This window comes from Protopterus annectens, chromosome 10.part0 (assembly GCF_019279795.1).
Source record: "Protopterus annectens isolate FY-2018-M chromosome 10.part0, PAN1.0, whole genome shotgun sequence".
Classification (NCBI taxonomy): domain Eukaryota; kingdom Metazoa; phylum Chordata; order Ceratodontiformes; family Protopteridae; genus Protopterus; species Protopterus annectens.
The window spans coordinates 358887199-358901307 of NC_056744.1; the positions used below are offsets into that span (position 1 = coordinate 358887199).

A 14109-nucleotide genomic window follows, 5' to 3' on the forward strand; every position below is an offset into this window, starting at 1 on the left:
GTAATCTATCACCATTATTCTGTTTGGATGAAGGCTGTGGGCATGCTACAGCAATCTATCACCATTGCTGTGCTTGGTTGAAGGCTGTTGGCAGGCTACAGCAATCTATCACTGTTAAGCTGCTTAGATGAAGGCAGTGGGCAGGCTACAGCAATCTATCTCTGTTACTATACTTGGATAAAGGCTGTGGGAAGGCTGCAGAAATCTATCACCATTACTCTGCTTGGATGAAGGCTGTTGGTAGGCTACAGCAATCTATCACCATTACTCTGCTTGGATGAAGGCTGTGGGCAGGTTACAGCAATCTATCACCATTGCTCTGCTTGGGTGAAGGCTGTGGGCAGGCTACAGAAATCTATCACCATTACTCTGCTTGGATGAGGGCTGTGGGAAGGCTACAGCAATCTATCACCGTTACTCTGCTTGGATGAAGGTAGTAGGCAGGCTACAGCAATCTATCACCATTGCTCTGCTTGGGTGAAGGCTGTGGGTAGGCTACAGCAATCTATCACCGTTACTCTGCTTGGATGAGGGCTGTGGGCAGGCTACAGCAATCTATCACCCTTCATCTGCTTGGATGAAGGCTGTGGACAGGCTACAGCAATCTATCACTGTTACTATACTTAGATGAAGGCTGTTGGCAGGCTACAGCAATCTATCACCGTTACTCTGCTTGGATGAAGGCTGTGGGCAGGCTACAGCAATCTATCTCTGTTATTCTGCTTGGATGAAGGCTGTTGGCAGGCTATAGCAATCTATCACCATTACTCTGCTTGGATGAAGGCTGTGGGCAGGTTACAGCAATCTATCACTGTTACTCTGCTTGGATGAAGGCTGTGGGCAGGCTACAGAAATCTATCACCATTACTCTGCTTGGATGAGGGCTGTGGGCAGGCTACAGCAATTTATCAGTGTTACTCTGCTTGGCTGAAGGCAGTGGGCAGGCTACAGCAATCTATCACCGTTGCTCTGCTTGGATGAAGGCTGGTGGGCAGGCTACAGCAATCTGTCTCTGTTACTCTGCTTGAATGAGGGCTGTGGGCAGGCTACAGCAGTCTGTCACCATTTCTCTGCTTGGATGAAGGCTGTGGGCAGGCTACAGCAATCTATCACCATTACTCTGCTTGGATGAGGGCTGTAGGCAGGCTACAGCAATCTATCACTGTTACTCTGCTTGAATGAGGGCTGTGGGCAGGCTACAGCAATCTATCACCGTTACTCTGCTTGGAGGAAGGCTGTGGGCAGGCTACAGCAATCTATTACCATTACTCTGCTTGGAGGAAGGCTGTGGGCAGGCTACAGCAATCTATCACCGTTACTCTGCTTGGATGAAGTAGTAGGCAGGCTACAGCAATCTATCACCATTGCTCTGCTTGGGTGAAGGCTGTGGGCAGGCTACAGCAATCTATAACCGTTACTCTGCTTGGATGAGGGCTGCGGGCAGGCTACAGCAATCTATCAGTGTTACTCTGCTTGGCTGAAGGCTGTAGGCAGGGTAAAGCAATCTATCACCATTGCTCTGCAGGGTTTAATTCTTTAGAATGAGTAATTCTGCTGCTGTTTGTTTTGTGGATATGCATGAAGTCCATCAAAGAGGTGTCTGACAATGCCTTGTATGCCAGACATAGATCTCCCCTCATCAGCCTGTAGGATACAGCATACAAGGATGTGTTGCCATTATAGTTACCATGGGTAGATGACTTCCCAAAGGATATTATTATGCATTTCTTTGCATTTAGTTTTAGTCCATGGCTCTGACACCAGTTGATTGTCTGTGTCAGCCCTTCTTGTGAACATTTGTGTCAGTGGTTGATTCAATGACATCTCCTAATTTGCAATCATCTGCAGATTTAGTCAGCCAGAGACCACTGACAATGGCCTTGACTTTAGAGAGGTAAATGCCAAAAAGGAGCAGTCCCAGAAACAGTCCCTGAGGGACTCCACTTGTGACTGGCCACTTTGTAGAGTTCCTGGGTCCTGTCTGTGATCCAGCTGGCTATCCACCAGGTGACATAAGAGTTTGTACTTATCCTCTTAAGTTTGTCAACAAAGCCCAGGTGGGGTACTATGTCAAATGCCTTGGCAAGGTGATGGTAGAGAGTGTGAACTGTTTTTCCCTCATCCATTGCTTTGGTGACCTAAAGAAGTCCACCAGGATGAGTAGGCATTACCTGCCTTTGAGGACACCAAACTAGGTTGACTCCTATATCTGGAGGTTTCCTATGTCATTACTGATCATTTCCATGATAATTCTTTCCATGGATTTGCACATTTGACTGGTGAGACTTATAAGTCTGTAATTTCCAGGGTCTGTAGGTGGCCCACCTTTGTGCGGAGGGATAACCGTTGCTGTTCTCCGTTCATGAGGCACGAAGCCTGTTTGGAGGCTGCAGTTAAATAGCAATTCAATAGGCCCTGACCGGTCATGTTTCATGGAGGCCAATAGGTTTGCTGTATCTCCTGGCTCAGTATAGGTGGCTCCATTTACAATGAGTTCTGCACACAACTGTGTATTGCCTTTGAGGTTGCGGACATAACTAAAGAATGCATTGCGGGTGTCCTTGGCCTGGGAGGCCAAATTTACTTCAAATTTGGCTTTGGTAGACTTTATTTGTCCTTTGAGTTGTTTGTTTAGTTTGATGAGAGTGCTTTTATCCTGCTGGGTGCTGCACCTCCTAATTTTTGCCTTGATTTTTGTCCTGCTGTTATACAGCCTGTTGATTTTGTGATTCCACCAGGGTGGCTTGTTTTTTGAGTTGATTCTGTACTTCTTCCTGGTGGGTACATCTGCCTCTGTGCAGCTATTAGCATGCTTGTCCAGGGTTTCTGTGAAAAGTTCTGCATAGGCAGCAATGTTCTCAGGGTTTATGGGGGCTTGAAATTTTGCCAGTATCACTTAATAGTATGCAATTGTTTTACACATCGAAACGTTTATGAAATACTGACAACCACAATATCACAATAAACAATAGTTATCAAGTCTTCAATGTTTGCTGAATATTTTAACAGATTAGAAAATATTATATAGGATGTACTAGCTAGACACCAAATCACAGCTCCACTAATGCAAATAATAAACCCCACCCCATGAAAAACAAACAAACAAAAAAAGAACTTTCAAGCAAATGCAAAAAACAAAAACTGTTATTTTGTAGTAGGAGCTTATCTGAAGCAGTAACGGAGAGAGGGAATGCCTGCTTCTTGTATGTATTACAGAAGTTTACAAAGTGAAACTACAACTTATTAACAGATCCAAAGGACCCTTCTTAGAGGATCTTCAATCAGAAGTGTAGCTGAGGTGGGGTGAATGGGGAGCTACCCTGGGTGCAAAGTGTTAGGGGACACAATCGAACATCTGATCCTGATCACCTTTTAGTTCATACCAGCTTTGTGGTCAAACCTGAGTGCTGTTACACTACCTGTGTGTCCTAAATTGTAGCAACTGTTTGACGCAAATGTAGCAAGCAGTTGGCTACAGTTCAAAAGAAAGTAAGATTTGCTTGTTTCTTTTTTTAATTAAAACCCGAGCACTGTACACTCCATGATGGGTATAAACTGTAACAACTGCTTACTACAGTTTCAAAGAAAAAAAGATAGATTGGTTTTATTTTTTTTCCAGCTAAAATCTGAAGAAGGAGGGTTAGGGGGTTGGGCATAGAAACAGGACATGATTGGAAGAGATGGGAAGGCAGGGTAAATGCTAGCTATGCCTCTGGGTAAGGTATTTTCTAATCTTGTGGGTAGAACATTAATGGCAGTGGCTCTGTGAGCTTCTGCAGTTAGTAGACATGAGAAAACATAAGCCACACTAAGTTGCTGTAATACCTTAGATGGAGAATATTAAACAGTTATGGAAGGATGTGGTATCTTCTGATGGCACACCTTGATTTCATTGCTTTTTGGTGGGGATTATATTACCAGTAAGATAAGAAATACAGGAAGCTGCAATTTTAGCTAGTCTTTTGGATATGCTGAAAAACACAATAAAAGATTTGCTGGTATTTTTATATATAATTTAGTTTACAAGCCAATTGCAACTTCAGGAGAAACCATTTGGTAAGGCTGCAGACAAGTGGTGTACTAACCTATGTCTGCTTTTTAGTACAATATCATCTGCATACATAGCTATGCTGAAATTTATTTTATTTTACATTTGTTGACTGGGATAGTCTGACTAGATACATGTCCATTTTCAGTGGAGGCCCAAGGAGAAAATCTCCAAAGGTATACATATACAATCATTACAATGTCATGTTGAGCAAGAGTAATCATAACATAATACAAACATAACACATTTTACAGTCTAGTTAAATTTATGGAAATATAGGAAATATACCACTTATTCTAGTACATTTAAATTTGTACAGTCTAACAATCTTCTAAACTGGCTTAACAAAGATATTTGAGTAGCACTTACAGACATAGGATAGATACACCAGTATGCATAAAGATTTAGTCAGGCTTGGAGCAGGGACATATCCATTGAGACCTGAAATACTCCTTCAGAGCTATTGAATTGAGATAGGGTGGTAATGTGACATGTCTGATGGAATGACATCTGTATAAAGTAATAAGAGTAGTGGGTCCAGTACAGGACCTTGTGGAACACCATTAGTAATGGAGTCTGGCATAGACCCTTGTGGGACACCATTAGTAATGGAGTCTGGCACAGACCCTTGTGGGACACCATTGGTAATGGAGTTTGATACAGACCCTTGTGGGACACCATTAGTAATGGAGACTGGCACAGACCCTTGTGGGACACCATTAGTAATGGAGTCTGGCACAGACCCTTGTGGCCACCAATAGTAATGGAGTCTGCCACAGAATAAGAATTGTGACCTATGACAAAAAATAATCTGTCACGTAAGTAATTGTGGAAACATTTGGTCACTTTTGTATACTCTGCTAATATATTTAATAAAATGTTGCTGTTAACAGTTTCAAAAGCACTTTCTAGATCAATAAATATTGCTCTTCTTACTTGCCCTTTTTCCATGCCTGAATATATTTTGGAGGTTAGAGTGTAAATTGCAGGCAGACTATTAATATTTAGGGTGAAAACCATGCTGGATGTCATTTAAAAGTTTGTGTTTCTGAATATGATCTAGCATTTGCTCATTGCTAAGTTTTTCTAGGACTATGTCATGATGGATGTTTACAGCTGATCATTAGTTTGCTGCTGTGCATCATGGGTAAGTAACATCAGACAGATGTACCATGAGGGCATCCTTAAAGCTGGGAGAAAGTATTTTGTAAGAGATCAAATATGCATGCCTATGGCTTTGAAATAACACAGGCACTAACATTTAACATTTTAGGATTCAACTAGTGCAAATGAGGACTGAATTTGTAGTCAATTCTTCTTCTTCTTCTTCTTTCGGCTTTTCCCGGTTAGGGGTCACCACAGTGGATCACCTGTCCGCTCATGACTGGCAGTGGAGTTTTACACTGTTGAGTTGCCAGCCCGGCACCCAACCTTCCACAGAAGGCACACACATGCACACACTCACGCCTAGGGCCAATTTAGAGTTTTAGGTTTTCTATTTTCCTGAAAGATATTGTAATAGAAGGGTGGGTAATTGATTAGTTTTTGAAGAGGGATGGAATGATTGGAAGTATTATTTGTAGGTGAAAGAGGAATTAGTTGTTGCAATGGAGAAGCATACATCAATGCATATTATTTCTAACAGATGTGGAGACACATTAGAGGATGAGTGTGATTTTGGGGAAGAGTATGTTGTAACTCAGAGATTTCATCATGCTCCAAAAATTATTAGGATTGCCCAGATATGATGCCTATCAACATCTGTAGCACTCAGGTTTATATTCGTTAGTCTGGACTCTAGCGGCTTATTTTAACGCTTAATAGTGTTGATGCTTTTAAGTGATATGTGACTCCGTTTTTTGTATTCATCCCAGGCCTTATTTCTATTTCTCACCTTAAATTTAGTGTAATCCAGGGTATGGGGCTGCCTTGAACTCTTCTTTTGGTTATTGGGAGGGCTGTCTTTTGGATCGAGCAGAGTCGTCATTATCATCAACTCCCTCTTTCCAGTTTTTACACAGGAAGGGCAGAGGTAGGATGACCAGAACTGCAGATTTTAGACCAGTCAAAGAACTACAATTCAGATGTCAGCAAGTTTTTCAAAATTGTTTGGAACTCAATAAGTAAAACTAAGTCTTGGTGTTAATTTTAGAGTTTCAAAGGATCAAAAAGAGTTCGAATGGGGCATTGACCAATGAGGCCATTAGGTAAGATGTTTAATTAGTACGTAAGTAATAATGACATAACTAAGAGAAGCATTATTAGCTGATGAGTTAACCCTGGCAGTGCCAGTAATAAGTTGGGAGTGGATGAAGTATTCAATAACCTAGCTAATCTACCCGAGATGAGTATTTTAGCTGATCTTAATTATCACTGTAAATACTTAATTTGTATTAATTAATATTAATACTTGCAGAATTAGAGTCCAATCTGCATATGCCATTGGCTTTTAAGTAAAATGCTGCAGTCCTAGGTTATATTTCTAGATTAGTTTATGTAATTGTAAAGGGTTTTGTATTTATCAGTCTACCTTGCTGATAAAGGCTTCCTCAGAATCTTTTTTCATCACCTCTTTTAAATCTAATTGGGAGACTTCAGTTTATATGATTCTTAACTGCGGGACATCTCTCATAAGGTTTTAGGGTCTGTTATACTTTGTAAATATACCACATAGATTTAATGTTTTCCTTTCTTTGTGCTTTGCTTTTAATGAACTGCAAGTTGATGCAATTGTTTATGATACCATGTAGTATGCTTGTTTATTGCATTATAAATTAATGTTTAAACAGTTCTTTTTATTAATGCATTTATTCATTTGTTAACCAGATGACTCAAATAATGCTACATTGTCATGATGACAAACAAAGGCCATACAGCACTGACAGCAAACAATAATAAACTAATACATGCTGAATTGTTTGCACATTTGTGCAATCAGTTTGATAGAACACCATTTCTATGTTATATTATAACCTTTCTGCAAAATTACTCTGATTTACTTTGATTCTAAACATAATGGTTTTGTGACCTGAGTCCATACTAACTGAAATGAATAGTGGTCTGCTCTGCTGATAAAAACATTTAAGATCAGATCAGGAATATCACATTGTAAAATTATCAGTCAGACAGTACGGCCCAGATTATTACTGTTACAAATGTATAAGAAAGTCTGCAGATTTATGTTATTGGACTGAATTATCTTACGGTCTATGTTTGGAGAAATAAAACTAAAATCTCCCAAAATAAAAGTATCTGATACAATTTTTACATGATCATAAAACTCATCATGTTCAACTGTGTGTTAAGGACTGAACACAGACTGAAATTTGCACTTCATCAGAGAGAAGTCTGGGACAAATATGTCTCTAACCACCTACAGTCTGGCATTTATAAAGGAACCCTTATGGCTGCTTCACTTTCTATAGTTAACCTGCACCTGACACTGATCCTTGATATTCTAACCAAGGTTATAACTGGGACACAAATGGTGTGGCCTCTGCTGATGGCATCTATATTATCAGTTCAAAGGGTGGTTAGCATCCTTCTTTGTTAAACCTACATTGTGGTTCATTTGTAATGGTCACTTAATGCAGCCTACATAAAGTGGTATGAAAGAGAAATTAGTAACCAGTATCCTTTGCATTTTTGGAGCACCAGTACATTTTGTTAAATACATATGTCATAAACATTAATGCTTAAGGTATGCTATTTGTATGTATTTTTTTACTTCTGTGTGTTAACCAATTAGGTAGGCTAGTCAAAAATCCTTTTTCAGCCATGACCCAAGCTCAAGGTGCAAAGACATAGCAAGATAAATTACAGTGCAGTATGGTTGCAATGAGCAAGGTTTCTGCATGTTTCCTAACATATTTCAATACCTATTAACATTTTCTAAACAAGTCATCAAATTTATTGGCTATTAAGTTCTCTGCATATATTTTACATTGCTCACTACATGCTTTTATAATTTTCTGTTTATTAGAGTGAAACTTTGATTTTGAATGCAATGTCTGATACATAACATAGATATTTTACATGTTATCTATTACAGGCATTGGTTATGGTGAGGCATGCCTTGCTATAAATGCCTTCACTGAAAGCTGATTTCTAACATCATTTTAAGGTGCTTCCGTGAAGTTCAGTCCAGTCTTTGAGAAGGATCATTCATCTAAAGTCAGGCCAGAGCATGGCCTAAGCAATACAACTCCCTCATTAAAACTTTCTCTGAGATCATACGTTTGCTGTCTATCTGTTCATTTAGCATTTGGGGTGCAGATTATCCCTGTTTATAATTTTAAACATAAGTATGTTGAGGAGTAGCATAGTCCTATTTTGAACAATGAACCAGTTATATTCTTATCACTGTATTACACTCATTGCTAGCTATGTAGAGACCAGAGATAAATTAAGTAATGATCCAGGCATCAAAGGAACTGGTACTGGCTCACCTGTCCTTTGGGATGGACTTCTTGGTCTTCTGCTTGACTGTTCCTTAGTATTGTCTGATATTATGGTGAGACCAGACATGACAGCTTTACTGCTGACCAGTTCTGGCTGATATTATGGTGAGACCACACATGACAGCTTTACTGCTGCCCAGCATTGGCTGATATTATGGTTAGACCACACATGACAGCTTTACTGCTGCTCAGCCCTGGCTGATATTATGGTGAGACCACAGATGATAGCTTTACTGTTGCCTACCACTGGCTGATATCATTGTGAGACTGAATGTATCAGCTTTACCTGCACCGAACACTGGCTGATATTATGGTGAGACCAGACAGGTGCTTACTTACCAAACAGCCAAACATTCATGATGTCAGGATGAGGGCGACCATGGAAATGTGCAGCACAGTGCTTAGGACATATGGTAGAACTGAAGTAAAGGGATCAAACTCCCTTCTTGGCTGCCTAGATGATGACCTCATAGGGTGATTGGATAGAGTAACTGATGGACAGCAGGTACAAAGGATAAAAGCATGTATATAAAAATGTATTATACTGTGTTCTGGCTGCATAACCATACATATGCAAGCCCTCTGGACTGCCAATAACTGAACTGCATTTAATACCCTTGAAATATATTTAATATCTTAATGGACATGCTCAATATTCACATTTTTTTCTATATGCATTATATATATGCAATATTACATTATAGACACTTCTCTTCCTTTATCTCCACTCTAAAGGGACTCTGCATGATTACACTAATCTAGTGACTTAAATGTAGCAAACAAAAATAAAGAAATTCATCACAATGCAGTCCACTCCATTCACATCAATGCAAAGTCTGAGAATGTGAAGTAAACTGTCAGAATGTTGCCCTTGACCTATTAGCAACCTTCAGTCCCCTGAATGCCACCTCAGAAGAACATACTGACCACCCAAAACCATGATGGAAATGTAAATCCAATACTTTATTAAACACAGAAAAAATAACAAACATCAACTGCTATCCATCTCCTTATTGGTATAGGGTAATTAGTGAAAAGTGTTTATTCTAAGTAGAACTATACATTTATTTTAATGAAAAAGAGATACATATTATTTTTACTATTTTAATCAACACTATTAATGAATTTCTATACATTTTTTAGTATTTATTTATTGATTTTTAGTAGACAGACATCATGGTATTTTTATAGTCGTTGGCCGTTAAATTCCCTTCTTTCACGTTTACACTGTAGCAAATATATATTTATATATTGTTAGGATCTTAGCAGGTATTAGAATTTACATAGTATTTTTATAGTATGTTTTATTATTATTTTTGGTTCTTTCACATCTGCAGTTCAGTTTATTGATAACCTGCAATGACAGTTGATTTTTGTTTTTAATCGGAATCTCTCTTTTTAATTGGAATCTCAGTGTTTGCTCATCAGGTGTGATTGGTGTTAACTGGAATGATATGACGAAGGTCTAAGAAGGTATATAACTGAGTGTAAGGAAGTGGGACCATTTGTTCTGATGAAGTCTCAGTGAAAGGGTAAAAATGCTGTAGCTAATTTTGTTTTAATTTTACTGTGTTTAATAAAGTATTGGATCTACATTTTCATCATGGTTTTGGCTGGTCACCGCCAAAGTGCAAATTGAATGGTTGGTTATCTTTTTCCACTTCTTTCTGCTAATTCACTAGTGATTTTCCTTAGAAGAACAGGTTCCTTTTAGATCACACCAATAACAGACTAGTGTACAGTCCATATCTCTTTGGCTATGGAATGCTGTCAGAGAGTGGCTTTTACACAGGCAATCAAATGTCGCAGTCCGAAACTATCCTTTATTCTAAGCACTGCAGTATAGCAGTATGCATTTTGGACCACTGTATGCTCTGATACAGCTGATAAACAAAATAAATGCAACAATAAAAATAAATCATTACTATGAAATATTCATACCAGCCAATAAAACACTCACCAATTTCCTCATATCTCATAGTAGTCCCCAAATTTGCATTTTCATCTGAAAAAGAAAACAACATTTATTATGGATTATGTTTATATAAAATAACTTTCTTTAATTTTTGTTAGTTTGCGACATACTAGTGCAAGTTATCTTAATGTGAGAGGTCCCAGTTTTATGGATTATGATTAGAAACAGATAAATCCATTTCATTTCAGCTTGTTGGATTTTGTGAAATTCATATGATACTAAATCTGTTTACTAGTACATTTTATTTTGATAATTGTGGGAATATCACTATAATATTTAAACATCTAGAGGAGAAGGCCATATACATAACTATGGGGGGTATGACAACATCAGCAGTGAACTAATACATGAGAAAGACAAACAATATTCATATAAAAGTACATAGCTATATACTGCATGTTTGTAATAATGTGTGGGAATGTTAAGTATATAAAATGTCATTACAGGCATTCATGTGTGTAATAAACCAACTACTAGAGGTCTACAGAGAATACACATTGACATGCACAAAAGTCTTCCGTGGTACATTTTCCAAATGTTTATTAATAGAAATCAAACAATTTACCATATAGATATTTCAAGATAGACGACAAATTTTTTTCTATCAGACCTAGCACTAAGCAGAAAGTATAATTATTTTATATAGTACAGAGAACCTGCTATCATCTAGCTAACCTTTTTACAAATTAAGTAATTAACCCTCAAAAAGGTGTGTCCCACGGATTCTTGTCACATGTTCTTTCTGCGACCAGATAGATAATTTTATGATGTGTCGGCTCTGTTCTCACTTTCCTTTGAAACATGTCAGCAAATATATTCCTTTCATGAGCTGCATGCCAACTTGAATTGCATTCTTTTCATGTTCCTTGGCATATTCAGTTACCTCGTCAGGGATAAATGACATTTAAAATTATCCTGCCTTGACCTAACTCTTAGACACAATTAGAAAATTCAAATACTTAAGTGAGACGCATGCATATAATCTGTTATCAATGCCCAACAATATGCGATAGTAAGACTAAAAATATCGATGCCATACAGTGGCATGTTTGCATCTAGGGGCACCCGCCATGAAGGGCAGCATGACTGGGTACAACAGGATAACAGTATATGGGTATCACCTAACAAATCTCTGTAAACTAGTCTGTCTCAGTGAAAAGCAAACATGCACACACATACACAATACAAGGCAGGCAGAGGAAAGACTTACTCATTTAAAGTAAGGCATAAAATAGAATGGATCATCCCTTGTTCTCTATGTTTTACTTTAGGTCATCGTTTACAAAAAATGTTCCTGTGAAGCGTTTAATAGCTGAAATTTTCTAATTTGGCATTTGACAGATGGACCAAAGAAACTAGGAATAGCAGTCCACATCATATTAAATAGTTTTAAAGTCAATTGTGCATGGTTTGGTATAGAATTTGGTGGCATTTTATTGTGTCAGATTATTAACATACCATTAAAAGTAACAGCTTATTCTTGAAGTAAGTTTATGGGTGTTGTATATAGAACATGAGAGGTAATAAAGGAAAGAAAAGTGTCAGAATAAAATATCAGTAAAACAGCCCCGGCACAAATAAATTATACCCCATGGCTTTCAGTCTAGAAATTCAGTCCTTGGCAAAATGTCCTTTCTTTGCAGTAGCCTCCCAGTCCTTAACCCAGTTACCCCAGTTTCATGCCCATGCTCCTGCTCGCACATGGTCCTGCTCTCTGGCTAACTGTAGTTTGGTATTCTTAATGATACAGATGAGCTTCATAGGCCATCTCTACACCTAATACAAGCTAGCTACTTAAAAAGCTCAGGATGCATTTACAGGCGGATGTAGTACTCTTCGGGCAGCCTCTACTTTGTGAACTATGCTAGGACAAATCGATGTCATACACATCAGTGGGTGACATATGGCACAGTTATGAAGGACTGCACTTTAAAACTTCAGGGTCTGTGGTATAATCAGAATTCAGAAAAACATGCGTGGAATGTCTGTGTTTTAGCCACATTTTGTCTGGCTCCTCTGGTTTATTTCTCTGTCTGTCTCTATAAATATATATATAGCTACAGATATAGTAACTCCAAAATTACTCAACTGCTATTTTGGCCAACAGCTCTCCCGCCTGCTGCATTTGCTGGACAGGAAAGCTGATCGGAAGACTGACACAATATCAGTGTTCAGGAATATGCTCTTTCCCGGCATTGTACAATCTCAAGAGTTGGTGTGTTTAATTAGAAGGGGCATGGGGCTGCTTGTGCAAGGTAATCAGTTCAGTTTACTACTATTTGTTTTTCCTAAAACTGAAATAAAGTGAGAATAATAAAGAGGCTGAAGCCATATGGGTGCAGGGTGCTACGCCCCACTACAAAAGTGATTTTTGTAGCATTTTACTAAACCATCCCTTTACTTATAACTGTTCTATCTTACATACAAGTGTCTGAGGATATATACCTGCATTTTAAATTGCAATAAGTATTTCCTGGGCAGTTATATATGATACATGCTTAGCAGTTTTGAGGAATTATAGTGGGTCTTAGTTATTTTTGTCTTTTAATACTTCAGAGATACAGAATGCCAGACTTAAGCCATTAACAGTGCCTGTAGGCTCATCTGAATGGAATCACAGTGAGAATGCTAACAAAAGAAACTCTTTTATTACTTACACTGCAAGATCTTGGGATAAATTGTCTTTAAGACTAAGGCAAACATCTAATTTGAAAACTTTCAGGGTCTCATTAGATTACTTGCTTGGGCCACAACCTTGTAACTTGTAACTTGTAAGAGTATGAGATGCAGACTCCTTTGTAACCTCTCTTGCTTAAAATGATAACATTGTAACACATAACAACATAATACTACAACATTGTGACATTTATCTTTATAGTTAGCTAGACTGGTGGCTGTTACATAGAAGATGGTTAGTTACCCTGTTTATGACTAATATATCAACTTCTTCACTGTGAAGAAATCTGCACATTAGATGGGAAATGATTGTGCCTAACAGGTCTCTGATCTGGAGTGTGCTTTTTCTTGATAATGCTGCAGAAAATCTTAAGAATGTAAAATACATTTCCTAGGTATCTGCAACATTCTAGAAATGTCTTCTAATGGTCTAACTAGTGCCATTAAAAATAAGTCTATTTTACATAAAGTAAAGGAGTATCATAAGGTGCATAGGTAAGTACTAGGTTGGCCTCCCTTGTAGGCCATTTTAAGTCTAGTCAATTTCCCTTCACAGGTGAGAATAAAACCCTGTGTGTTCTCTCTGTCAGGTAAGCATCTTAACCATTATGGCAGCCTCCAATTCCATCATATCCAACTTGTTATGTGTTTGAGACCCAGTCATCAAGAAATTCACTATGAGAGCGAATCTCAGGGAGTAATTCTTCTTGAGATCCCTGACAAGAATACCTAAAAGCAATCATTTTTGTAGTGCATGGACGTTTACCTGCTCCTATCTGCTACGATAGTTACGGGAAAAAAGTGTAGGTGTGCTAACTGTTGTACAGCTTTGAAAGGTGTAACATAGCATTGCCACATGGATACTGCTCCTCACAGAGGAGCAAGTGCTTCAATCAGCCTTCCAGAAGGTGATGAATTAAACATTAGAGCATTTAACAGCTTTTTAAAGA

At 38.4% G+C, this 14109-nt stretch overlaps 1 protein-coding gene across 1 annotated transcript in view; it reads right to left on the bottom strand.

Moving 5' to 3' along the window:
* NMNAT2 (nicotinamide nucleotide adenylyltransferase 2) overlaps positions 1-14109 on the bottom strand; it is a 1202096-nt gene that overhangs the window by 113995 nt on the left and 1073992 nt on the right. The window contains exon 7 of the mRNA XM_044085265.1: positions 10469-10513. Within this exon, the coding sequence (XP_043941200.1) occupies positions 10469-10513 (45 nt within the window). The remainder of the gene's footprint in view (positions 1-10468; positions 10514-14109) is intronic.